Source organism: Eubalaena glacialis, chromosome 4, assembly GCF_028564815.1.
Source record: "Eubalaena glacialis isolate mEubGla1 chromosome 4, mEubGla1.1.hap2.+ XY, whole genome shotgun sequence".
Taxonomy (NCBI): Eukaryota; Metazoa; Chordata; class Mammalia; order Artiodactyla; family Balaenidae; genus Eubalaena; species Eubalaena glacialis.
In genome coordinates, this window is record NC_083719.1 from 41,205,486 (window position 1) to 41,231,820 (window position 26,335).

Sequence of the window (26,335 nt, forward strand, 5' to 3'; positions counted from 1 at the left end):
ATTTCCAATTTCATTGCTTTCCGCTTAATTTTTATTATTTTTTTTCTTTTGCTCGCCTTATGTTTATATTGCTCTTTTCTGCAGTTTCCTATGGTGGAAACTTAGATTATTGAATTTCACTTTCCCTTTTTTATAATATATGCATTCAGTGCTATAAATTTCTAAACACTGCATTTACTGTATCCCACAAAATTTGAAATGTTGTATTTCCATTTAGTTCAAAATATTTTAAAATTTGTCTTGAGAATTCCTCTTTGACCCATAAGTTATTCAGAAGTGTGGTGTTTAATCTTCAAATACAATTTATCCTTGAACAACAGAGGGGTTAGTGGTGCCACCCCACCCAAATCTGAAAATTCATGTGTAACTTTGACTCCCCCTAAACTTAGTAGCCTGCAAATAGCCTATTGCCCGGAAACCTTACCAATAATATAAACAGTTTATTAATGGGTATTTTGTATATTGTATATATATTAGACTGTATTCTTACAATACAGTAAGCTAAAGAAATGAAAATGTTATTAAGGAAATCATAAGGAAGAGAAAATACATTTATAGTACATGTATGTATTTATTGAAAAAATCCATGTGTAAGTGGACCTGTGCAATTCAAACCCATGTTGTTCAAGGGTCACCTGTAATTAGGGATTTTCTAATTTTGTTACTGATTTCTAATTTAATTCCATTGTTGACTGAGAGCATACATAGTGTGATTTCTGTTTTTTTAAACTTTGTTAAGGTATGTATTATGGCCCAGAACATGGTCTATCTTGGTGAATGTTCCATGTGAACTTAAGAATGTGTATTCTGCTGTTGTTGGATGAAGTGTTCCATAAATGTCAGTTAAATCCAGTTGATTGATGGGGCTGTTCAGTTCAACTATATCCTTACTGATATTCTGCCTACTGGCTTTGTCAATTACTATTAAAAGAGTATTGAAGTCCCCAACTATACTAATGGATTTCTTTGTTTCTCCTTGCAGTTCTTTCAGGTTTGCCTCACATATTTTGACATGCTCTTCTATGGCATATACACCTTTAGGATTGTTAATGTTTTCTTGGAGAATTGACCCCTTTATGATGATGTAATACCCTTCTTTATTTCTGATAATTTTCCTTGTTCTGAAATTTGCTTTGAGATTAATATAGCTACTGCAATAAGATTTGATTGCTGTTAGTATGGTATCAGTATATCTTCTTCCATCTCTTTATGTTTAATCTGTCTGTGTCTTTATATTTAAAATGGGTTTCTTTCAGGAAGCATATAGTTCGGTCCTGGGTTTTTTTCATCACTGTGACATATTTTCTCTTTTAGTTGGTGTGTTTAGACCATTCTCATTAAAGGTGATTAGCAACATAGTTGGTATTAATGTCTACTATATTCATATCCTGTGCTTTACTCCTCCGTTTTTTGGGGTGATTTTTGTCTTGATTCCTAAGAATCCTTTATATATTCTAGATATTAGTCTTTTATTTACTCTGTGTATTGTACTTATTATCTCTGATATTTCCTTTATTTTAATTTAGTGTATAGTGCCTTCTGTTGTTCAGAAGTTATTTTTCTTTCACAGTTTGTGGATATTGTGTCTTGATTAAAAAACTCTTATGTTTTATCCCAGTAATTACACACACAACACAGTGTGTGTGTATGTATTAATCCATCTGAAATTCCTTGGTGTATGCTGTAACTATTTTATAAGAGTATTGAAACATTTTTCTTCCGTGAAAGGATAGCCAGTTGTCTCAGTTTCATTTATTGAATATTCTAGCTTTTCACCACTGATAAGTGAAATTGCACTTATATAGTAAATTTACAGATCTACGTAATTTGGTTTTGTACTCTGATCTGAACTATTTATTTGATCTATGTGTCTGTGCCTGTGCTAATACCATGATATTTTAATTACTGTAGCATATTAATTGGCAAAGCAAATCCTGCCTTATACAGGCATACCTTGTTTTATTGTGCTTCACTTTATTGTGCTTTGCAGGTACTGCATTTTTTACAAATTGAAGGTTTGTGGGAACCCTGTATTGAGTCTGTCAGCACCATTTTTCCAACAGCATTTGCTCATTTTGTGTCTCTGTGTCACTTTTGGTAATTCTCACAATATTTCAAACTCTTTCATTATTATTACATTTTTTATGGTGATCAGTGATCTTTGATTTACTATTGCAAAAAGATTATGATTTGCTGAAGGCTCAGATGATGGTTGCATTTTTTAGCAATAAAGTTATTTTAAAATAAAGGTATGTACTTTTTTAAAAAAAGATACAATGCTATTGCACACTTAATAGATCACAGTGTAGTATAAATATAACTATTATGTGCTCTGGGAAACCAAAACATTTGTGACTTGCTTTATTGCTATATTTGCTTTATTGCAGTAGTCTGGAACTGAACCTGTAATATCTCTGAGGTATGCCTGTAGTTGTTTTTCAAAATTTTCTTGGTATTTTTGTGAATTTTTTCTTCCTGATGAGGATCATCTAATTTTATAAAAATTCTGCTAGGATGTTTATTATTATTATATTTAATTTGTAGATTAATAACTGACATCTTTATGGTAAATTAGCTTCCATTTATTTACAAGACATGACAAAGTACAGCAACTCAATTCCTTCCTTTAAGGCGTTCCAAACCAGTAAAGTTATTCTTTAATGGCCAGTGTAGCTCAATGATTTGACCTTCCTAAATATGAACTTTTCATATATTTGTTTTGTTTTGTAATATAATTATCATCACCATGACATCTATATCTCTTATTCTCTTTGTTTTAAGCTCATGTATATTTATTCTGATATCCTGTTGGTATAAACTTGGGTATATTTCTTTCTCCTTTACATTTTCCCTCATGCCCTCCAGTTTCTTTGTTACCACCCTGCGAAACCTTGCCCACATTCTCCTCCTTATTACTCTTCAGTTCCATTCCAAAGTCTGGTATGTGAGCATAATTACCCTTATCCCTCTTGCACAAATCTCCTTAGTCTGTTGGATGACTCTCAAAGGATTACTTTAAGGTTTTGGCTTGAGCTGTGTCCAGAGACACAACAGCTATTAGATCCTGCTACAAGTGCTACCTGGCTCAGAAGAAAGGGAAAATATCTATGAGCAGGATATTATAATTTTTACTGACTTGACCAGTTGAACATTTTAAGATAATATTAAGTACTTAGGTAAAGATTAGAAATTATTGCAATAAATCTGATTTAGAATTAAATAACTAATTTGTGAATAGATTATAAACTGTCATCACTGTTATTTCCACTGCATTAACCAAATTTATAGGATCTTTGCCTTTCCTTTTACTCTACATATTTTCCCAGAATATTAAGATGGTCTCCTGACCTCCCATCTTTTTTCTTTTAAAAAAAAATTTTATTTATTTATTTATTTATTTAGGCTGCATTGGGTCTTCATTGCTGCGCGCGGGCTTTCTCTAGTTGCGGCAAGCGGGGGCTACTCTTTGTTGCGGTGTGAGGGCTTCTCATTACAGTAGCTTCTTTTGTGGAGCACGGGCTCTAGGTGCGTGGGCTTGTAGTTGTGGCACATGGGCTCAGTAGTTGTGGCGCATGGCCTTAGCTGCTCCGCGGCATGTGGGATCTTTCCGGACCAGGGCTCGAACTCCTGTCCCCTGCATTGGCAGGTGGATTCTTAACCACTGCACCACCAGGGAAGCCCTTGACCTCCCATCTTTATTTTTTCTGTTAACAATTAGTTCTTCCTTGCTTCTGTCTAGTGAGTACAGTATGATGAAGACAGTTTAAATTTTCTCTGTAGATTTAAGATTTTGAAGAGCTTTAAGATCATCAACTTGAAGTTGACTGACCCAAATATCAACATATTTTAAGCCTGAGATAGTTATTGTGGCACAAAGTATATGGATATATTATTATCTTATTATTTCTGCTAGAACTTTTAGTAATATTGCCTTATGTTTTAGTATGGAACTGAACACTTTCTGATTTAATGTGAATTTGGGTTAATTCAGTTTGCAGTAAATGGACAACAAGCATAATTGGTTTTAGTCAAAAGGCTGAGGATTCATTGATTCATTAATAATTTTTATAGGATTAGGAATTTTACTTTGTCTATAAGTCCAGCAGATCATTTCTGGTCCCTAGAAGTTACTGGTTTAATTTTAATGTTTATAAAACCATATTCAGTTATTTGTAGGGATGTTTTTGTTATCTATAGTTGAACACAAACTACCCCAATATTCAGTTGCTTGAAACAGCAACAGTCATTTGTTTTACTCAAAAATCTGAAATTTGGGCAGGGCTTGGCAGGGAAGCTTATCTTTGCTGCAGGTGGTGTCTGCTGGGATGGCTCAACTTGGGCTAGAGGATTCATGTCTAATAGCTCACCCACTTGGCTAGCAAAGTGGTATTGGCTATTGATTCCTCTTCACATGGGTCTTTGTGGGGCAGGCTGGACTTCCTCACAACATGGTGGCTGGGTTCCAAGAGAGAATATACCAAGAAACAATGTTCTAAGAGACAAGAAGTGGAAACTGTTAGTTTTTTAAGGTATGAGCCTGGAAACACGCATGGCCTCACTTCCGTATTATATTGATCAAGGTGTCACAGGACTAGATTCTAGGAATAGGGAACATAGACCTCCAGCCCCTCATGGGAAGGAGGAGTGTCAAAGGAATTTGGAGCCATGTTTTCAAACTGCTACAATAATATGGGAGTTTTACTATTCTTAGTTGATAAAGTTAATTTGCTTCAAGAGGAGAATAGTGTTAGTACTTGGAGTCAGCCATATGATTCTTATTCAGATACTATTTTCTAGTGCAAATGATTTCTTTTTATCTTTTCACCATTAAGACTTTTCGAAGAGTATATTTTGAAGTATTAAAAACAGTATTTGCAAGACGTCTATGTGGAAAACCACAAAACTTTGATGAAAAAAAATCAAAGAAGATCCTAATAAATATACATGGATAGGAAGATTCAATATTGTTAAAATGTCATTTCCTCCCAACTTGATGTATAGATTCAACACAGTTCCAATCAAAACCTCAGCAAGCTACTTTGCAGATGTCAAGAAACTGATTCTATACTGGAAGGCAAAAGACCCAGAATATTCAATATAATAGTGAAGAAGAATAACAAAGAGGACTGACACTAACTGACTTCAAGATTTAGTATACAGCTGCAATAATCAAGACAGTGATCAGCAAATAAATCAATGGATAGAATTGATAGTCCAGAAATAGACTAGTCAAATACAGGTAACTGATCTTGGAGGAAGGAGCAAGGCAATCCAGTGGAGAAAAGATAATCTTTTTAATAAGTGGAACTGGTACATAACCACATGCCAAAAAAAAAAAAAGAATCTACACATTGACCTTACACCTTTCACAAAAATTAACTCAAAATGGATCATGGATCTAAATGTAAGAAGCAAAACTATTAAACTTCTAGAACATAACATAAGAGAAAATCTAGGTACCTTGGTTTGGTGCTGAGTTTTTAGATACAACATCAAAAACACCATCCATGAAAGAAAAATATAGATGAGTTGGACTTCATTAAAATTAAAAGCTGCTCTTTGAAAGACACTTTAAGAGAAAGAAAAGCACAGAGTTGGAGACAATATTTGCAAAACACATCTGATAAATAATTTTTATCTACAATATACAAAGAATTCAAAATTCAACAATAAGGAAATAAAATTCAATTTAAAAATAGGCAAAAGATCTGAACAGATACCTCACCAAAGAAGATATGTAAATGGAAAATAAGCATATGAAAAGGTGCCTCAACATCATATGTCATTAGGGAATTGAAAATTAAAACAACAATGAGATGCCACTACACACCTATTAAAATAGGTAAAATCCAAGAAACTGACAACACCAAACACTTGTGAGAATGAAGAGAACAGGAAGACTCATTTATTGCTGGTGGGAATGCAAAATGGAACACCCACTTTGGGAGACAGTGTGGCAGTTTTTTACAAAGCTAAGCATAGTCTTAACATATAAGCCATGAGTTGTGTTCCTAGGTATTTACCCAAAGAGTTGCAAACTTATGTCCTCACAAAAACTGCACGTGAATATCTTTAGCAGAAACAACCCAAATGTTCATCATGAAATGAATGGATAAACAAATGTGTATATGCTTTTGAAAGTTGTAACTCCTTAGATTTTTAAAGAAAATCAGATTATGAGTTGAGTAGTTATTACATAGCATTTTCATAGGGGATTATTAAAACAAACTAGAACTATAATCAGTTCCACTTATTAGAATCACATAGACTCTTCAGTAGAAAAAAAAGAGAGGAACAAGTCCTCATTTTACACATTTACAAAAATGAAATTGAGATGCAGAGACGTTAAGTGATTTGCTCATAGACACAACAGTAAGTAGTAAAATTCAGAGTTAGAAATAAGATCTCTTAATATCCATTTCCAGGATACCTCATTGTCTTACAGGAAACTTATACAAAAAAACTAAATAGAGTAAATTGTTTGTATACTCTAATAATAATTGATTAGTAACAGTCACAGCCCTCATAGTTTATCCTTTGGGCTCAGAATTAAGATTGACACTTAAGAAACTTGGAAATCTGAACAGACCAGTTAAAACAAATGGGTGGATAGCAAGGCAAGTTTATGAAGCAAACAAAATTTCTAAGTTTCTCAAAAATGGGTACTAGGGACTTCTTTGGTGGTCCAGTGGTAAAGAATCCACCTTCCAATGCAGGGGACGTGGGTTTGATCCCTGGTCTGGGAATTAAGATCCCACATGCCGCAGGGCAACTAAGCTCGCGCGCGCCACAACTACTGAGCTCATGCGCCTCAATGAGAGAGCCCACGTGCTGCAAACTACAGAGCCCATGCGCCCTGGAGCCTGCACACTGCAACTAGGAAAGAGAAAACCAGCACGCCACGCTAGAGAGAAGCCTGTGCGCCATAACGAAGAGCCCGTGTGTGGAGACGAAAGATCCCGCACGCCTCAATGAAGATCCCGTGTGCTACAACTAAGACCCAACGCAGCCAAAAAAAAAAGGGTACTAAATAGCAAAATAAAATTACCATTTATTTACTAATCATTACGTATTAGTCATTTCTGTATGTATACTTAACTTCTAGTATTATGATACATGGCCCAATAAAATATGGTTATTAATATTTGACCATTTTTGCTTTGGGCTGTTGCTAATAATGCTGCTATGAATATTACAAATATCTGTTTGAGTCCCTCCTTTCAGTTATTTTGGGTATATACCCATAAGTGGAATTGCTGGATCACATGTTAATTCTGTTTAGTTTTTTTAGGAATTGCCATACGGTTTTCCACAGCAACTGCATTTTACATTCCCACCAGCGATGCAGAAGGGTTCCAGTTTCTACATATTCCACCAATGCTTATTTTTTCGTAACCATCCTAATGGGCATGAAGTGATATCTCCTTGTGGGTTTGACTTGCATTTCCCTAGTGATTAGTAATGTTGAGCATCTTTTCATGTGCTTATTGGTTATTTGTAGATCTTCAGATAAATGTGGCTTCAAATTCTTTTCCCATTTGTAATTGGGTTGTTTGTTTTTTTCTTGTTTGACTCCCTCCTTTGAAACTCATTATTCCTATGTACCAATTTGTAGGAGCTCTTTTACCTTTTTTGTTTTTTGGCCCTGTTGCGCAGCTTGTGGGATCAAACCTGGGACCCCAGCCGTGAAAGCACTGAATCCTAACCACTGGACCGCCAGGGAATTCCCTACCTATTTTGGATACTGATCCTTTACTGTTTTGTGTTGTAAAGATTTCTTGTTTGTTACCTGTCTTATTCTTAATTTATCGTATTTTGGTTTAGAAGTTTTTATGTAGTAGCTTCTGTTATTTTTTACTTTATGCTTTCTAGGTTTTATATTTTGTTTAGTAACGTTTTTATACTCTAATATGACTAAAAATATTTTACTTCTTCCACTTCACTGTTGTGGTGTTCTTTACAGGCTAATAAACAAAAAGATACTTGCTATATAGTTCACATTTAATCTAAAATTAACTGTAGATTATATTTTGTAGGTATAATTAATTAAATGCTGTGTTCGTAATTGACTCTAGATCTCTGTTGCTACCTTAACTATCTAGAATTGGAGGAAAACTTTTCTCCACATCTGAGGTTTGTTTTTTAAGACTTGCTGTCTCTGTGTTTCAGGAGTAGCTACTTAGCACATGACTTAATATATATAACCCATATGCACATATATATATACATATACATGTATACATTGTGTGTTTTTTACTTAGGCAAATTTTTCTGAAATAAATTATATGTGAATATATTGTTTCAAATAATAAATAAGAATTTCTACTTATAATTTCTTTGCATTCTAGCCTATCTTTTTCTTACAAAAAATTTTTATTTTTATTTTTAACTCTTTCTGGTAATATTATTTTACTTAACATCTTTTGTCTTTATTGTGTTGCCTTTTACATACAGGCTGATAAAAATATAAGCATAATTTTTCATCTGTGTATTTGTTTATAATAGTTATCTGTTTACAGAAGACGACATACAGCTTCATTCTTATGATTAGTTGGAGATCAATCTAAAATTATTAAAATATATCTATCATTAAAGTATATATACTTTAACATTTTAAAAAATTTACTTTGGGTTACAACTAATGTACAATAAGATTTTAACATACAATTTAAAAGAAAATTGTTTAAATCAATCAAACCTACTGTATAATTTTAAATTATACATTTCGTGGATTACAGAGTTTTAATCTAATTTCCACTATTTTGATCTAACACTTCTATTCGTTAAAGGAATTAAGTAGTTCCATTTTCTTGAAATATAGCTATATTTTCTTTTCCTTTTAAAATATTTATTTATTTAATTTATTTGGCTGTGTCGGGTCTTAGTTGTGGCATGAGGGAGCTTTCGTTGCAGTGCGTGGGCTCTGTGTGCGGCGTGGGGGCTCTAGAGCACGTGGGCTCAGTAGTTGTGGTGCGTGGGCTCTCTGGTTGTGGTGCGTGGGCTCTCTAGTTGTGGCCCACTGGCTCTAGAGCGTGCGGGCTCAGTAGTTGTGGCGTGTGGGCTTAGTTGCCCTGCGGTATGTGGGATCTTAGTTCCCCGACCAGGGATTGAAGCCACGTCCCCTGCATTGGAAGGCAGATTCTTACCCACTGGACCATGAGGGAAGTCCCTACATTTTCTAATACTTCTAATATTTCAAGTTTTCCTGAGTTCCCTTATCATTGCCTCACTTTTTTCTTGCAATATATGGATTTAGTTATAAGTACTCAAAATGTTCTTATTGTCATATTATTGCTCTTAGTAATTTCCAGCGTAAATAGATTTTAAAAGGTACTTAATTATACTTCTTTAGTATTATAACAACTAGAACATATATTTTAACTGTTTGTATAAATAATTTAAAATAATATCCATGTAGATGTATTTTGTGTGGATATATTTCTGAGCAAGGTATTTATAGTGATAATGAATTGTATTAATTAGGGGAAATAATTGATATTTTTAAACAATATATGTTCACGAAACAAAGCCTTTTGTATTATGAGTTATCTTTATGTTATTAGTAGGTAGATTTTCTATAAAGCTGTGTACAGTGTAGCTATTGAAAGTTGAACATTTGGCATGAAGTTTTGCATGAATTATTGGTGATTATATTGCATTAAATAAAAGAATTGAATACTCTATATTCAGTTGGTTTGGAAACTCAAGTCAATTGTGTATACTAACTTACTTTCTAAAGAGAAATCTACATAGGATGGTTTAATATTTTGGAAAATTCTAAAATGCTAAATTGTCACAATCATCGATGGCTATTGCATTCATTAGTATAAACTACAGTGTGTACATGAAATAAAAAATATCTGTTAGCTTTTCATAATTTCCTTGGGGTGAGAGGGGGACCATGCTAATACAAAGGAGTTAGATTCTGTGCTGATTTTATTTCTGACTTAATATTTCTATTTCAGCTATTCAGACTTTATTCAATTCTGTGAATGGGTCACAGGATTAAACCAATAACATTGGTTTAAATGATCATGCAAATCATTCCTATTTAAACTTTTGTTTTGAAATTAGAGTGAAGGAACTTTTTGTTAACATTATGTAATTAAATTCTACAACTTTTACTTTAGTCCATTAAGAATATGATGGAGATTTTTCTTTTTCTTTTTGATGCCATCATTTAGGAATCAGCATTCCAGAAGTGTTGATATAGCTTTGCATTTTTCTTCCTTGTGATGACAAACTAGCCAGTGTGCATTCATAGAGAGCAGAACAGTTCTTGTCACTGGCGGCCCTTCTATGACAGAGAGCCTATAGACTGCCATAAAGTACAGCCTGTTGTGAACTGTCAAGTGAGAGTCTGCCAAAAACTCAGCAGACAGAACTAATTGGGGAGAAAAAGGATTTTTGTGCCCTCTTCTATTTCTTTCTATTCTTTTTGTTTTATAAGACAGATACTGTTAAAGTAGCTGGTTTCTGTAAGATTTGTCTGCCTCTCTTTTCTCATTGCATGGATCACTTTTTAACTTAAAGTCTTTCACTGCAGGTTGCTGAGCACTTCCACATGGAGGTTGGCACAGGACCAAACTCGAGACACGCAACTCATAACGGTTGATGAAAAATTGGTAAGAATTCTCTACTATACACTGCTAGGATTCTGCCTTCAGGGTTATTTTTGTACAACAGATTTTTCAGATGGTGTTCTGGGTTCTTCTAGGAAAAGTGTATATAAATTTTAAGAAGAAATAATCATTACAAAAAGATAATTTGTGTTAAGCATTTTACACAAATATTAAATCATATACAAACATTAAAATTACAAAAGGCTTCCATTTTTGTGGCATTTATAAGTAGAAATCAATATTTTTATTTTTGTAATGAATATATTATTTTTAATTTTCTCAGTTACACTCCTATTTAAGTTGTAAGAACTTACCAGTACTATCTAAAATTAAGTATATTGGGTTTTTCTGGAACCAATTATTGTAATTGTTACTGTGTGTATATATGTGTGTGTACACACACACATGCTATTTCTGCATTATGCATGAGAGATTACAACTACCAATAAATGAATAAAGTTCTTCTGTTAATCAGCAGCAGATAGAATTTTGGTAATCGTCACTTACAGAATTTTTCAGTGTGTGGTGTTACTTTAGATGCAACTTGTTATTTATGCTTGTATTGTACAATGGCATAAATTTTGTAAAGTTTCTAAGACTTCTAGTAAAAATGTGTAATCATATAAACATGCTTTTCATTTTATATCTGGTTTACAATTATCAGATATATGGGTATGTTTCTTAACTACTCCCTTTCTAATTGTACATTCTTTTGTCACTTAATTTTGAACCTGTAAACATAATTTAAATAATGGGTCACACTTAAGTTTCTGTTTGCACCATTAAAGATATAAACAGATAAATAAATAGATAAGTACAGACAGTTTGGAAGGCTGGTTATGCCTAAGACTGGTTGGTTTTGTCTTCAAAATTATCTCTTAGATCTGCCTCCTGACCTTGCCATCATCCTAGTCAAGGCTACCATCATTTTTCACCTAGATTGCTGCAGTGTTTCTTAATCTCCATAGATACTTTAATCTTCCTCTAATTCATTTTCCACAGATAACTAGAATAGTCTTTTTAAAATGCTGGTTGTGTCATCCTTTTGTGTAAAATCCTTTGGTGTTTTTTACTGACCTGAGAGTAAACATTAAAATCCTATCATGGCCTTTGAGGTCTTGTGTGATTTAACTCCTACCTTTCTAAGTTTATCTTGTGCCTCTGTCTTTTACACTCTGTGCTTCAGCCCCACCACGCCTGGAACTTGCTGTTCTTCTTTCCTGCTTCAGGGCATTCAGATTTCAGTTAATTATGCCCAGCTGCTTTTTACCAATTCCCTAGCTCTATCTACCTGTTCATCAAGGTACCATCTACCTGTTCATCAAGTGTTAATCAAATGTCACTTGCTGGGAATTCCCTGATGGTCCAGTGGTTAGGACTCCATGCTTCCACTGCAGAGGGCCCAGGTTCTGTCCCTGGTTGGGGACCTAAGATCTTGCATGCCACGTGGCTCAGCCAAAAAACCAAACAAAAAAACCAAATGTCACTTGCTTAGTCAAGTATAAGAGAAATGAGACAGGTGTGTGTGTGAGAGTAGGAGGATTTACACATGCCACATGTTCATTAATTAATGAGGGTACTATTATTTTACCTTTTCCAATGACCATCTCTTTTAAGCCCCAAGAGATTACTTTCTTGTTCCAGTATTATGAGGTTTACGCTCTATAATAAAGTTTCAAATTTTAGAGAGTTTGTTAGTAGCACTTCTAAGTTCTTTTCTTACTATTCAGTTTGCAAAATGAATAAGTCAGACAGCAATCTATTGCTCTAAAAAGGTGCTATGAAGCATACCAGAGAGGAATACAGACTACTTTGAATTTTGTGTTTTTAATGATATCCCCTAAAATCAGTTGTATAGTTTTAATGAATTTTGTTGCCCTTTTTAGATTTTCCCTAGCTTTGTTATGTCTTTCTTGAAGTATAGTAGTCAAAATGTCAGTGTGATATTCCAGTTGAAATCAGTTGAAGTCTTATGTATAATTATTCATAGTTCTTGAAGTGATACTTAATATGGATAACTGAAACCCATAGGTAATTTTCAAACCTAAGTTTTTGCCATTCATTTAGTTTTATATTAAAATTAAAGTATTAAATAATCAGATAGGTAACATAATGCCAGTAGGGGTTTCATGTCTTCTTGTTCCTACACACTGTTGGATGGAGAGTTTAATAAGTAGCATAATGACAAGACCAGGGGCTGAAGGGTACTTCCAGAAATATTGAGCAATTGGAGTTGATTATGCTTGCATTTTGAACAAAAAATGATTCTAAAAATGTATATATCAACATTAACGATAAAAATATTTCAAAATGTGAAGTAAATCCTCATGAGTGTTTTAAAAGGAGATGTGGGGCTTCCCGGGTGGTGCAGTGGTTGAGAATCTGCCTGCCAATGCAGGGGACACGGGTTCGAGCCCTGGTCTGGGAAGATCCCACATGCCGCGGGGCAACTGGACCCGTGAGCCACAACCACAGAGCCTGCGCGTCTGGAGCTTGTGCTCCGCAACAAGAGAGGCCGCCACAGTGAGAGGCCCGTGCACTGCGATGAAGAGTGGCCCCCGCTCACCGCAACTAGAGAAAGCCCTCGCACAGAAACGAAGACCCAACACAGCCAAAAATAAATAAATTAAAAAAAAATAAAATAAAAGGAGATGTGGAAACAGCATTTTAATGTCACTATTATATAAGGTAAACCCATTTGTTAACTTAGTATACCATTTTTATTAATTACTCAACACTGCTGTTATAGACTACTGTTATATTTGTATCTGAAATTGGATAGAAGCTTGAATCTTAATTGGAAGGTAAGGGAACTAGCTATTAAGATTTCTATTGAACACTGTTATATATTTTAAAAATTAATAGAGGTATGCCTATTAAAGCCCAGTGATTAAGCATATGGACTAAACTTAGTTGGGGACCAAGTTCAGTGTTTATTCTAGTTTTAGAAAATGGATCTTAGGAATTTAAAACCAAAGGATAACTTTAGATGTTTCCTAGTTATATTACTGCATCAGGTTGTTTTTCATCTAAAAAATTGTTTAACCTTTTATTCAAGAGAAATCTTATGTGGGAATTCAGTTACTAATAAACTAAATAAAAGCTGAACTGCTGGAGGGTGAGGGTTGAGAACATGAGGGAAGAAGACCTGTAAGTCTTCCCTAAGAACATCCCCCTCTGGGGACTTCATAGAGTGAGAGTTGGAAGGATAATTTAATGTTCTGCCCTTTTTTTATTGGACTGAACAACTGGTTCTTAAACTTCTGTTTTAAAAACTTCCAGCTGATTCTCATTTCTTTTGAGGCTGCTCTTTATGTTACTGATCAGTCATAATTATTAGAAGGGTGTTTCTTATGGAGAAAAAAATAGTCTTTAAAACAAATGAAGATGGAATAATTGTATATCCAAATGCAAAAAACCAAAAAACAACAAAAAACTTCATTCATACCTTGCACCATACTTAAGAATTAACTCAAAGCCCTAGATGTAAACTCATAGTCCGAAATATAAAACTGAAAATTGTAAAACTTCTAGAAGAAAATGTAGGAGAAAATCTTTGTAACTTTGGTTTGGATAAATATTTTTCAGCTATAACACCAAAGCATAATTTATTTTTTAAAAAATTATGAAGTTGGACTTCCTCACAAATAAAATTTTCTTTCAAATTGCTTTGAAAGACATTGTTAAAAGAATGAAAAGACAAGCCATAGATTGGCAGAAAATATTTGCAAAACATATATCTGATAAAGGAATTGTATCCGAAAATAAACACCACTTATAACTAAATAATAAGATATTAACTCAAATAAAAATGAGCAGACACTTTACCCAGAAGATGCTCAGATGGGAAATAAACACATGAAAAGATGCTTAACATCATTAGTGATTATGAAATTGCATATTAAAACTACAATGAGCTCCCACTACACACTTATTTGAATGGCTTAAAAAAACTGACCATACCAAATGCTAGCAAGGATGCAGAGCTACTAGAACTCTCATAGGAATGCAAAATGGTACAACTATTTTGGAAAATAGTGTGGAAGTTTTTTATAAACATACGCTTACCATATAATCCAGTAGTCTCACTTCTGAATATTTACCTAAGTGAAATGAAATCTATGTTTACACAAAATCCTGCATGTAAATGTTTTTAATAGCTTTATTAATAATTCCAGTAACTGGAAACACTCTGACTGTCAGTGGATTTCTGCACACTGATTAGGAACAAACATGCTTCTTATTAGCATGCTTATTAGCATGCTTTATGCTAATAAGAAGCCAGACTCCAAGGCTACGTACATACTGTGTGATTTCATTCATTTGACATTTTAGAACAGGCAAAACTCTAGGGACAAAAAACTGATGAGTGGTTTTCAGGATTGGATGTGGGAGGAGGAATTAACTATAAAGGGCATTAGAAAATTTTAGCGGGTGATGGAACTGTTCGATACCTTGATTGTGGTGTTGATTTTTTTGTCAAAACCGATATTTTTTGTGATGCATTTGTTAGAAAAAAACAGAACTGTACACTATAAAGGATGGATTTTACTGTTCATCAATTTTTTTTTTTAATTTTATTTATTTGGTTGTGCTGGGTCTTGGTTGCGGCAGGCACGCTCCTTAGTTGCGGCTCGCCGGCTCCTTAGTTGCGGCATGCATGTGGGATCCAGTTCCCCGACCAGGGACCGAACCCTGGGCCCCGGCATTGGGAGCACAGGGTCTTAACCACTGCGCCACCAGGGAAGTCCCCATCAAGTTTTTTAAAGGGAAAAGGTTGTTTCTTAATTTGGTGCTAAGCTGTTTCTTTATAAATAATGTCCGTTGGTTCAAGATCTGCCCTTGGGCTTCTCTGGTGGCACAGTGGTTAAGAATCTGCCTGTCAATGCGGGGGACACGGATTCGATCCCTGGCCTGGGAAGATCCCACATGCCGCGGAGCAACGAAGTCCGTGCTCCACAACTACTGAGCCTGCGCTCTAGAGCCCGAGAGCCACAACTACTGAGCCTGCATGCCACAACTACTGAGCCCACGCGCCTAGAGCCCGTGCTCTGCAACAGGAGAAGCCACTGCAGTGAGAAGCTTGTGCACCACAACGAAGAGTAGTCCCCGCTCACCACAACCAGAGAAAAGCCCGCACGCAGCAACGAAGACCCAGTGCAGCCAAAAATAAAATAAATAAAATAAATAAATTTATTAAAATAAATTAAAAAGATCTGCCCTAATAATACATGGGGCATGCCATTTTCTACATGATAGCTTTCTGTATATTTGAAAACAGCTCTTTGGTCCTAAATCAGTGGTTCTCAAAGAGTGGTGGGGGGCTGAGGGAGCAAGACCCTTGTAGAAGGTCCACAGAGTCAAACTATTTTCATAATTATACAAAGACTTTATTTGCCCTTTTCACTGTGTTGACTTTGACACGTATGTTACAAAAGCAACTGTGGCAAAACTGTTAGCACCTTAGTGTAAATCAAGGCAGTGGCCCTAACTGTGCGACCTGTCATTGTATCCTTCACTTCCCTGCATTTGAGGTTTCTTAAAAAAGAAGCTAGTTTCACTTAATGTCTTTGATGAAGCAGTGAAAAAGATTAATTTTTAAAAATCTCAATTCTGCATGTACATCTTTTTTATGTTCCATGTAGCAAAACAGAAGTATGCATAAAACTCTTCGGCATACCGAAGTTCAGTTGTATCAAGGAAAAACACTTGTATGGTTGAGTTGCTGTTGCAAACTGAACCTAGTCCTTTTCTTCATGGAACACCTTTTAGGTGAAAAAAACAATAACAGATGACAGACACATTATGGTTATTCAGTATTCAGTACGTGGCAGACGTCTTTTCAGAAATAAACCTGTCACTTCCAGGAAGTGTTGCCCATGATAAACTTCAAGCTTTCGAGTGAAAATTAGAATTTTTGTAGAACTTGATTCTGCCACTGATCTGAATGAGCACGACAACTTCCCAGTACTTAAAGACTGTTCTAATGGGATTGGTAGTGATATTAATGAATGTGACTTTTAAAATACTGTGTAATGAAATATGTTAACATTTGGAAGATCTGCATACTTCCGTGAACCAGTATTTTCCGTAACTAACATATGATGGTTATAAAATCATGAATGGGTAAAACGTTCTTTTTCTTCTTTTTTTTAAAAATAAATTTATTTATTTATTTTGGCTGCGTAGGGTCTTCGTTGCTGCGCACGGGCTTTCTCTAGTTATGGCAAGCGGGGGCTACTCTTTGTTGCAGTGTGTGGGCTTCTCATTGCGGTGGCTTCTCGTTGTGGAGCACGGGCTCTAGGCACGCAGGCTTCAGTAGTTGTGGCACACGGGCTTCAGTAGCTGTGGCTCGCAGGCTCTAGAACGCTAGCTCAGTAGTTGTGGCGCACGGGCTTAGTCGCTCTGTGGCATGTGGGATCTTCCCGGGCCAGGATCGAACCCATGTCCCCTGCATTGGCAGACGGATTCTTAACCACTGCGCCACCAGGGAAGTCCTGGTAAAATTTTCAATTAAAGTGTAAGAACCAACCATGGATTTAATGAGAGAATGAAAATATTAAGGTTATTAAAATATTGCTCCCTTCTCTAATTACATATCTGTGCAAGGATGAGTTCTCTTCATATATAGTAAGCAAGACAACTTAGCCAACAGTTTGAATGTAAGAACAGAAGTTAGAATTCAGTTGTCTTCTATTAAGCTAGACATTAGAGATTTCAAAAGTGCTACTCTTCTCAAATTTTTAGTTTTTGAAATATATTTTTATAATGTTATTTATATTAGTATATAATCAGTTTATTATTATTTTAAACTAAGTTTATGTTTAAATTTTTCTCCATTTTAATTTCTTATATGATAAATATCTATAGGTATATCTCATATAAGCAAAATCTCATTGGGGTCCCAATAATATTTAAGAGTGTAAAGGAGTCTTGAGACCAAAATGTTTGAGAATCATTCTCCTAAGTCTTCTCTTTTCTGGCTTAAACATCCCCAGGGCTTTGGTGCATTTTACATGAGTTTCAGTTAATTCATCATCTTGATTACCTTCCAGTTTGACTGAATCCCTTTTAAAATGTTGTTGCCAGGATTTCTCATGATACTCTAGATGTATGGTGCAGGATATGGTGGGGATTATTACCTCTGTTCTTTTTAATCTTAACAGTCTAGTAAGGCAACTTAAAACTTAGGTCCTCATACTTCTTCCTTATGTGGATTTCATGGAGAGCTAGAACCTCAGACCCTTTTTTATTTGTCCTGTCATGTTTCATTTCTTTCATCTTAAGTATATGCTGCTTATTATTATTATTTTTTAAAATATTTATTTATTTTTGGCTGCATCAGGTCTTAGTTGTGGCACACAGGATCTTTCATTGTGGCGCGCGGGCTCAGTAGTTGCGGCATGCGGGCTTATTTGCCCTGCGGCGTGTGGGATCTTAGTTCCCCAACCAGGGATCAAATCCGTGTCCCCTGCGTTGAAAGGTGGATTCTCAACCACTGGACCACCAGGGAACTCCCTATAATGCTTATTATTTTAAACTGTTATTAGATTAGCTCTAGGGGCATGTCACCAAGTAAACTTTAATTTTCTTTCTTTCTTTTTTTACTGTTATATCTGACAGGCAGAATTTAATATATATAACATAACAAATTAAAGGAATTTTTATAATGTTTTGTGGATGTCGATACCATACAAAGAAAAAAACGTTTTATTCTGTGCATCAGTTGTATATTGACAACTTGTATCCTATCGTTTTTTTAGGAATAGAATGTAGAGGGGTAAAGTCTGCTTAGCATTTTCTAGTGTAAAGAATTCTATTCTGTCATTTTAGAACTATACATAGTGTTCACATTGTTAGAAAACAAATCTTCAGAGAATAAAATTGTAGTAATTCCTGGATTACTGCTAATAATGAATTTTATATCAGAGCACATGGTAAATTTTTAATCAGTCATTCTTAATATCTTCTCTCTTGTTTGTTGTATATAAATTGCTAACTATCCTTTTCATTTATTCTTGCAACTAATAAAATGTTAAATATCAAAAGAGGTGATGACAGTGTCTTAAAATAATCTTGTTGATTTATGTAGAAGCACAGTGTTTAAAAACAAAACTTTTGCGTGATGCAACTTTTGTGGGTTGCACCATTATTATTTTCAAATATGTGATACTTCTTCCTACAGATAACAAGGAAAGCTAACAAATGGTTGTTTGCTAGGCCCTTGTTTTTTGTGGCAGGAGCTGCTGTGCCATGGAGGTTGGGTGAAGAATGTCTTTGCCTTTGTGCTTATTAAGAGAGTAACTTTTTTTTCTTTATGCCACCCCACCCCAGTCTCCTTTCAGTACATTTGATGAATACGCAAGTCCAATGAACACATTGTCTTTTTATATTCACTTGTATTATACAAAAGAGAGAAGTTAAATTTTCAGTACTCTTTGAAGAGTTTGAGTAAAGGCTCCCCCACAAAGCAACTAAAGCATAACTTAGACCTGCATAGGTACATTTTTGATTTGCTTTTTAATCATTTGTATTAAGTATTTTAAAAATACTAATTCCTGTTTTTCACAATTACCTTATATTAGCTATCAACTGCTATAGTTAATCTTTTAACACACAAAAATAAAAAACTACCCTGATAAAATAAGAATTATTTCAGTTTATTAATAAAAATAATGTGAAATAAGCCTTAATAGTTTGACATTAGTCTATTACTTCCATAAAATTATGTTATATGCCATCTTTCCTTCATTCTTCATTTATTTATTCAGTAAATACTTACTGAGCACTTAAGTGTGCCAGGCACTGTCCTTCAGTGTTTATATTGATACGTTCAGTGGTTTGTTTTCATTTAGGTACTTGGTTATTTTATCTAAAAAATATTAAGCACCACCTGTTTTAAATCTTATAAAGGTCTTACACTTAGTTATACATGCAGTCTCAACATACATGCATGTGAGAAAGGAAACTTTTTTTTAGCTATCTGTAAATCTCAAATCTGTGGCGTGGGGTGTGAAGGATGGCTACGATTTCTAAACTTTTTTTTTTTTTTTTGAAAAATTACATGATAGTACACACTATTAATGTAAAATCCTAATATTTTGGATATTTTAAGTAGTCTGTATTAATATCTTTATTTAAAAATTAGGTGTGCATGTAAAATAAATAGAGTCAGTGTTTTGAATGTTGCCAATTTTTTGTTTCGCTGTTTGACAGTTACTTCCAAATAGCAATAACACAGCAGTTAAAGGTTTGTTACTTGTTGATACTTGCAATAAGTAATTGCTACTTGATTAAGCACATATTATTAACACATTCAGCCAACAAATATTGCTGTTTTAGAATGTCTGCTAGCAGCAAGTTATTTAATATAAATTTATTGTCACTTTAAGAGGTTTTAAATTTTTTCATTGCTTGTATTACTGTAAGAAATTTTAAAAATGAATGATTTTTGCAAGTCTTTCAAAATAAAACCATATTTGCAGCACCAGTATTTGTTTTATGTTATTTTTGCCTCCTACAATACTAAAAGTTTATCGATGAAAACTTTTTGTAAGTCTGGAAACCTGAATTAAAAATCGGTCATTAAGAGGTGACCTGCACAAAAAGATAAACCTAAGTTAAAGGCTTATATTTGCTTTGACTGCTTGCTTTTTTTTTTTTTTTTTAAGGGGTCAGTTTTCTTTTGGTGAGATTACTTTCTTTTGGTGTATGGCAGCGCTATCTCTGCTAGATTATTGGAAGGAGTAGTGTCTGCGATTGGGGTTATACAGCCTTCTAGCATCTCAAGTGTCTGTTTTGTCTGGACTTTCCTCACGCAGCATTCTTGTGCAAAAATTTCAAGGCTTTAGTCTGGAGTACCGGGTCAAAGGATATGTCTCTTTGAAGGGTAGACAGGAGTTTTTTATGTTTTATTCACTAAGTAGTATTTCATTTTACATCAAAGAATAGCAGCCTTTGAGAACCTTCCATGGTGGCAGTTTAGCATGAAAGTTTTTTTTCTTTAAGACTTTCACTAAATATGGAATAATGTTTTTTCATGTTTTTTACTTTGCAGATGCTTATTTATACTCTTGTATTTAGATGAGACTATTAAAAAGAGAAAAGTGTTGACTAAATATAAATGTTAGTTTGCAATATAGTTTTAGGTTTTAAAAACAGCAGTCGTTTTTTACAGTGTACTGCTCTCTGTTGGTTTTACGTTACCCACGAACTACTGAAGAAAATTGGTGAATAGCTTTTAAGATTGTAGCAATACTGTTGCTTAAAATTCTAAGGAAGAAGTAATGACTAATGATTTTGGTAGTGTAAATTTTATAGTGAAATGGCCATTCTTTAATTGGCCTTTTTTCAAGTACTGGTGTGTGTGTGTGTGTGTGTGGAGGGTGGGAGGGCATTGATTTTGGAAAATATAAAAAATTCAAGTAATGAAAAATGTTAAGACTTAGTATAGCTAGAAATAAGTGTGTTTCCTTCTGCACTTTTGGTATAGGTTAATCAGTAAATGTATTATGTACCAGTAGCATTAATCCCCATAGTAAGTGATTGCTTACGTGTTTAGAAGATTATTAAATTGTGTATAATATTCCTGTTACATGACATAATATACCTCAACATTTGAACTTATAGTAAAATAGCTTGTTTTATGTTTATGGGTAAAACATGCTCTTAAATTACTGAATTCTATTAAATTAATAGAATTAATCGATCATTTAAATAGAAATATTTCTACTCTTATTAATGACATGTCATTAGTTTTAAAACAACTTCGGTTAACTCTTACATTTAACACTGATTAAAACAAGTCAGATCAATTATTATATACAGTTATTTTAAATAAAATTATATTGATAAATACAGAACTTTGTGTTCTAAAATATACTCCCAATTAAAATAAGTTATTTTCACATACTGTCAAGCCATATAAAACTTGTACTAACTAAATACAGAGGAAATGAATGTTATAATAGTTTTAATATGCAGACAGGAACCATTTAAACTTAAATAGAGAATGATCTTTCTTTATTAAAATTGTTTAAGGAACAAAAGATCTTTCCTCTGAAGTATTCAACCATCTCTATTATCTGTGATTCTTCAGCAATTAAAGCAGATTTATTTTCCTCTTTGTTCCTACTTGGAATACTTGAACAATGCTGGGGAATTGAACTGACTGGAATGTTTTATCTTTCAAAAGCTTTAAAGTTCTATGTACCAATTAGTAAAATACAGTAAAGGTTTAAACTGTTAATAGCCACAACATCTTTAATGCATAGATCTGTAGTATGCTAGCGCTGTATAACAGTTCTCTATTGTATGTCTCTTTTAAGGAGAGTAACTGTGTCAGTTCTTTTCTTGCTTTGCTACCTGCTGTGTATGGAAATTGTGTATAGTACTTGACACTTGCTTTCAAGAATTTAAAATTCTTGCATGTTATTATGTAGGAGCTTTGGCCCTCAATAAAGTAGAATTGATAATATTTTACTTGTTTGGATTTTACATTAAGATTTTTTTGGCCATATTTTAGAGATTATACAATTTATATGTGAAAATACATTACCTTTTTTAAAAAATGAATTCAAAGTCATAAGCTGTATATTATCCTCTTGAAAATTGGTTGTCTAATTTATTTATTTAACTGAATATAAACTAATCATCAAAGTTTATATCAGAGTATGTAGATATATGATGCTTTATTTTATACTGTGTTTGAGTGTAGGTGGGATTTTGTTGTTGTTGTTTGTTTCTTTGGTAGTACAAAGAGAATATTTTGTTTTTAGAGTTATAGCTTTTTTCATTGGCCAGCTTGCCAGATAATTTCAAAAATTAATTCCAAATACCCACATTAAACTTGTTAAAAGCCTCATGTCCATCATCTTATAGTAAGTTCTTAATGAAGGCAGGAATGAGAGGAAATGAAGAAAATAGGAGTAACATCTTTTAGTGACAATTATTTTTTCTCTTTATATCATGTATCTCTGGGAATAGAATTGGAGCAAAGGAAAGGATAATGCAGACCTTGGAATTTGAGACTAGCAAACATCGAATCTGTTTCTGTGTTCAGGCTTTCTAATCTTATATGACTTAATCTGTGCTCTGATTTTACTCTTTAGGATGCCACTTGAAAGCTTGCAAATATCATTCATGTTTTACAAGATGAGGAGGCTTAAAATGTGGGGTAGTGATATGGAAGCTTTACTGCTTGCAGTGTACTATGTGTCCACAAAACTTTCTCTTTATTAGGCATACTTTTCAGGATATGTGTGAATAGGCATTTTGTTCAGTTCCTGTTTAATATTTTATTTGTTTCAACTTTGAGTTTATTGCATGTTAGTTAATGAGGGTCTTTTTTAATTTTAATGCTTCCAATAAAATAGGTATAAAAAATGATCTTGGCTTTCTCTAAGCAACATATAGGATGCAAATATACAAAATGTTGGGCTGAGAATGCTAATTTAAATTCAAGAATTGAAGATCTGATTAGTATACTGATTTGCATCTATTACAATGACTACTGAATATGTATTGTGTTATAATTAAAATCTATCAATTAAAAAGATTTTTAAGGCTAATTCAGTAGTTAGAAATTTGACATCCAAAAAATTAAAATAAGGTTCCTGTTTTAGTAAGCTTTATAATGTATAAAACATACATACCATGCCTGGTGTGGCATGTGCCTAGAGTGTTTGGAGACTAAAATTCCTCTAGGGCTGGGAGTTTTCAACTATGACAATCTGTAGCTGTTTGTGAAGATCCTTCAAGGGATTTTTTTTTACTCATCCTTTATTTATAATATAAAATCATATTGTACTTTTTCATTTGTTCATTCAATTATTTGAGCACCTGCTATGTACCATATTCTAGGCCCTGGGGATAGAACAGTAAATAAGGAACAGCATCATTGCCCTTAGAGCTTATGTCAATATTTTCATGTGTAAGCATATGCCAACTTTATTTCTAAATGATTAAAATACTTGCATAGATTGATGAATGTTATAGAAAAAAAAAAGGTGATAGGATAGAGAATACCTGGGGGTTTGGGTAGAATAAGGGTTATTTATAGGGCAATCAAGGAAAGACACTTTGAGAAGATATGAAATATGAACTAAGATTTGAATGATGAGAAGGAGCCAGCTATGTGAGAAGCCAGCGTAAGAGCATACCAGGTAGAGGAAAAGGGTAATGCCTTAAAGTGTTAACTAGCTGGTGGTAGTAGTCAAAGAAGAGAAGGAAAGCTATGTGACATAGTGAGAAAGGGGGAGAGTGATAGGCAGTGAGGTCAGAGAGGTAGGAAGGAGCTGGATTAGGTAAGATTTTAGGTCCATGGTAACAAGTGTGAATTTTATCCTAATTTTAATGGGAAGCCATTATAGGGTTTTAAGTAGGAAAGTGATTTGATCTGATTTACTGCTCAAAAAAGCTTGAGAATTACTTAGCTATTACGGTTAAAGGTCACTTCAAAGAAGCTTAAAGGAAGTGATTTGTTTGTTGCTATTTTTATTTACTCATATGCCTTTTTTGGACATTCATGAAATTTTTATAGTTTTCACAGTTTTCTACAAGCAATTGAATTTTTAACAACTACTTTTTAAAAAGGACCACAGTTTTTGTCTGTGCATTTTAGATTTTACATATGGTATAACAATTCACTGATTTGTCTATTAAGGAATCTTCTGAATTTGAAATCGCTTTTTTATAAAGGTCGTATTGTGACCTGGAGTAATAAATTCATCTTCTTCCTCTAATTTTCCACTCTCCATGGCCCTCCTACACTGACTCCCCTCCACCCCCCACCTCCCCAAAAGGGGCGGGGAAATAGTGGAGATTTGTCATCAGGGTGAAGAAAGATAAGAAATTGTCTGAGCTGCTGTCCACCAGATTAGGTGCTGACAAAACCCCAGATATGTTTGTATTACCCACTGTTTGTATGGCTTTTTCCCTCTGTCTCTGTGACTGTCTGTTCCTCTTTTGCTGACTATGTAGCTGATAGTCATCTGTCTCTCTTTCTCTTTCTGGCTGCTTGTGTTTCCTCCTACCCCCGTACTGTCCCCCCCTTTCAGTGGCTATTTCTTTCTCCTCCTCTGCACTTTCCACCTCTGTCTCTGTCTGGCTGTGACTCTCTGGCCAATTCTTTGGCTATCATTATTCTTTTCTTTTTTTCACTCTTATGTGTCTCTTCTGTTCCCCTTGTTGTTCTTCCTCTCTTGCTCTTCTTTCTCCACACTTATGTGCCTTTTGCCCTTTTTCTTCTTTCTTTGTTTCTTTTTTCCTCTCCTTCCAAAATGATGGAAGAGCTACATCAGATATAGAGAGGAGAGACAGAGATGACTCTACCCTCTAACTGCATTTTTCTTTCATTGTCTTATTTCCCCCTTTGGGAATATACAGGACTTGTGAAGACATTTACTAACTGTAAGAAGAAATACCATGACTTGTACATTATATTACTTGAAATTTTCAATCTAGTGAGAAACTTGGGATACTAGAAAGACCATGGACTTATTTATAGATATACCATTAGATCTTTAAATCCCTTCTTTTAGCCGTGTGACCTTGAGCATGTTATTTAACCTCTGAGTGTCCTCATAAAGTGAAAACACTTTTAGAGTTTTTTTTTTTGTTTTAATTAATTAATTAATTTATTTATTTTTGGCTGCCTTGGGTCTTCGTTGCTGCGCATGGGCTTTCTCTAGTTGTGGTGAGAGGGGGTTTCTCTTCGTTGCGGTGCACAGGCTTCTCATTGCGGTGACTTCTCTTGTGGAGCATGGGCTCTAGGCACACGGGCTTCAGTAGTTGTGGCTCACAGGCTCTAGAGCGCAGGCTTAGTAGTTGTGGCGCATGGGCTTAGCTGCTGCAGCGCATGGGCTTAGCTGCTGCGTGGCATGTGGTGTCTTCCCAGACCAGGGCTCAAACCCGTGTCCCCTGCATTGGCAAGCAGATTCTTAACCACCGCACCACCAGGGAAGTCCTTAGAGTTGTTTTGAAAGTTAATTGAGAATACCTACATTAAACAATAGGAGAACACAACATCTTGTTTATTTCATCATTCAGTAAAAGTCCCCCCCCCATTTTTTTTTTTTCCTGTTTGGAGTTATTAGTCTGAAAAGAAAAGCAAACTGAAATTATAACTCTTATCCTTAATTGAATCTGAATTAATTGAGAAGACTGCTGTTCTAAGTCAATTTGCTATTCAGGTATTGAGTTCTTGGGGATCTTGGAGCAAAATATTGGTCTCAATTACAATGGTCTTACATTAGTGAAGTGTGTTCATTTGTGTATGTCAATGTATGTCGAGTTGGTATTTAATGATTTTTGTCATGTAACTTGCATTTTCTTACAGCCTATGGCATTTTACTAAATCATCTGTGATATTACTATTTTTCTTTACATAGTTTCTGCCGATCAGTTGTGTAGATGTATTACTGTATGATTATCATTCCCATGAGAAATTTCTTTAGTCATTTATAACCTATTTTTAATGGTGTGAATTTTAAACTGTATTACTCCAAAGAAGTTTTTGAAGGCATTATTCATGCTATTAAACTTTATATTTGGTCATTAAACTGTATGTAATTAAAAATTTTTTTACTGATTTTAATAAACATGTACATTGTAGAAACATTAACTTGGAAATATTAACATAAAAAAATTAAAATCACCTTTAATGTCATAGTCTTGGTGAATTTACTTCTTTTTTATATGAATATTTAAACACA

The 26,335-nt window shown here is 34.2% G+C and overlaps 1 protein-coding gene across 1 annotated transcript in view; it reads left to right on the forward strand.

The window, feature by feature from the left end:
* NDUFS4 (NADH:ubiquinone oxidoreductase subunit S4) overlaps window positions 1–26,335 on the forward strand; it is a 114,583-nt gene that overhangs the window by 32,765 nt on the left and 55,483 nt on the right. Inside the window, exon 2 of the mRNA XM_061187780.1 lies at window positions 10,547–10,625. Coding sequence (XP_061043763.1) covers window positions 10,547–10,625 — 79 coding nt within the window. The remainder of the gene's footprint in view (window positions 1–10,546; window positions 10,626–26,335) is intronic.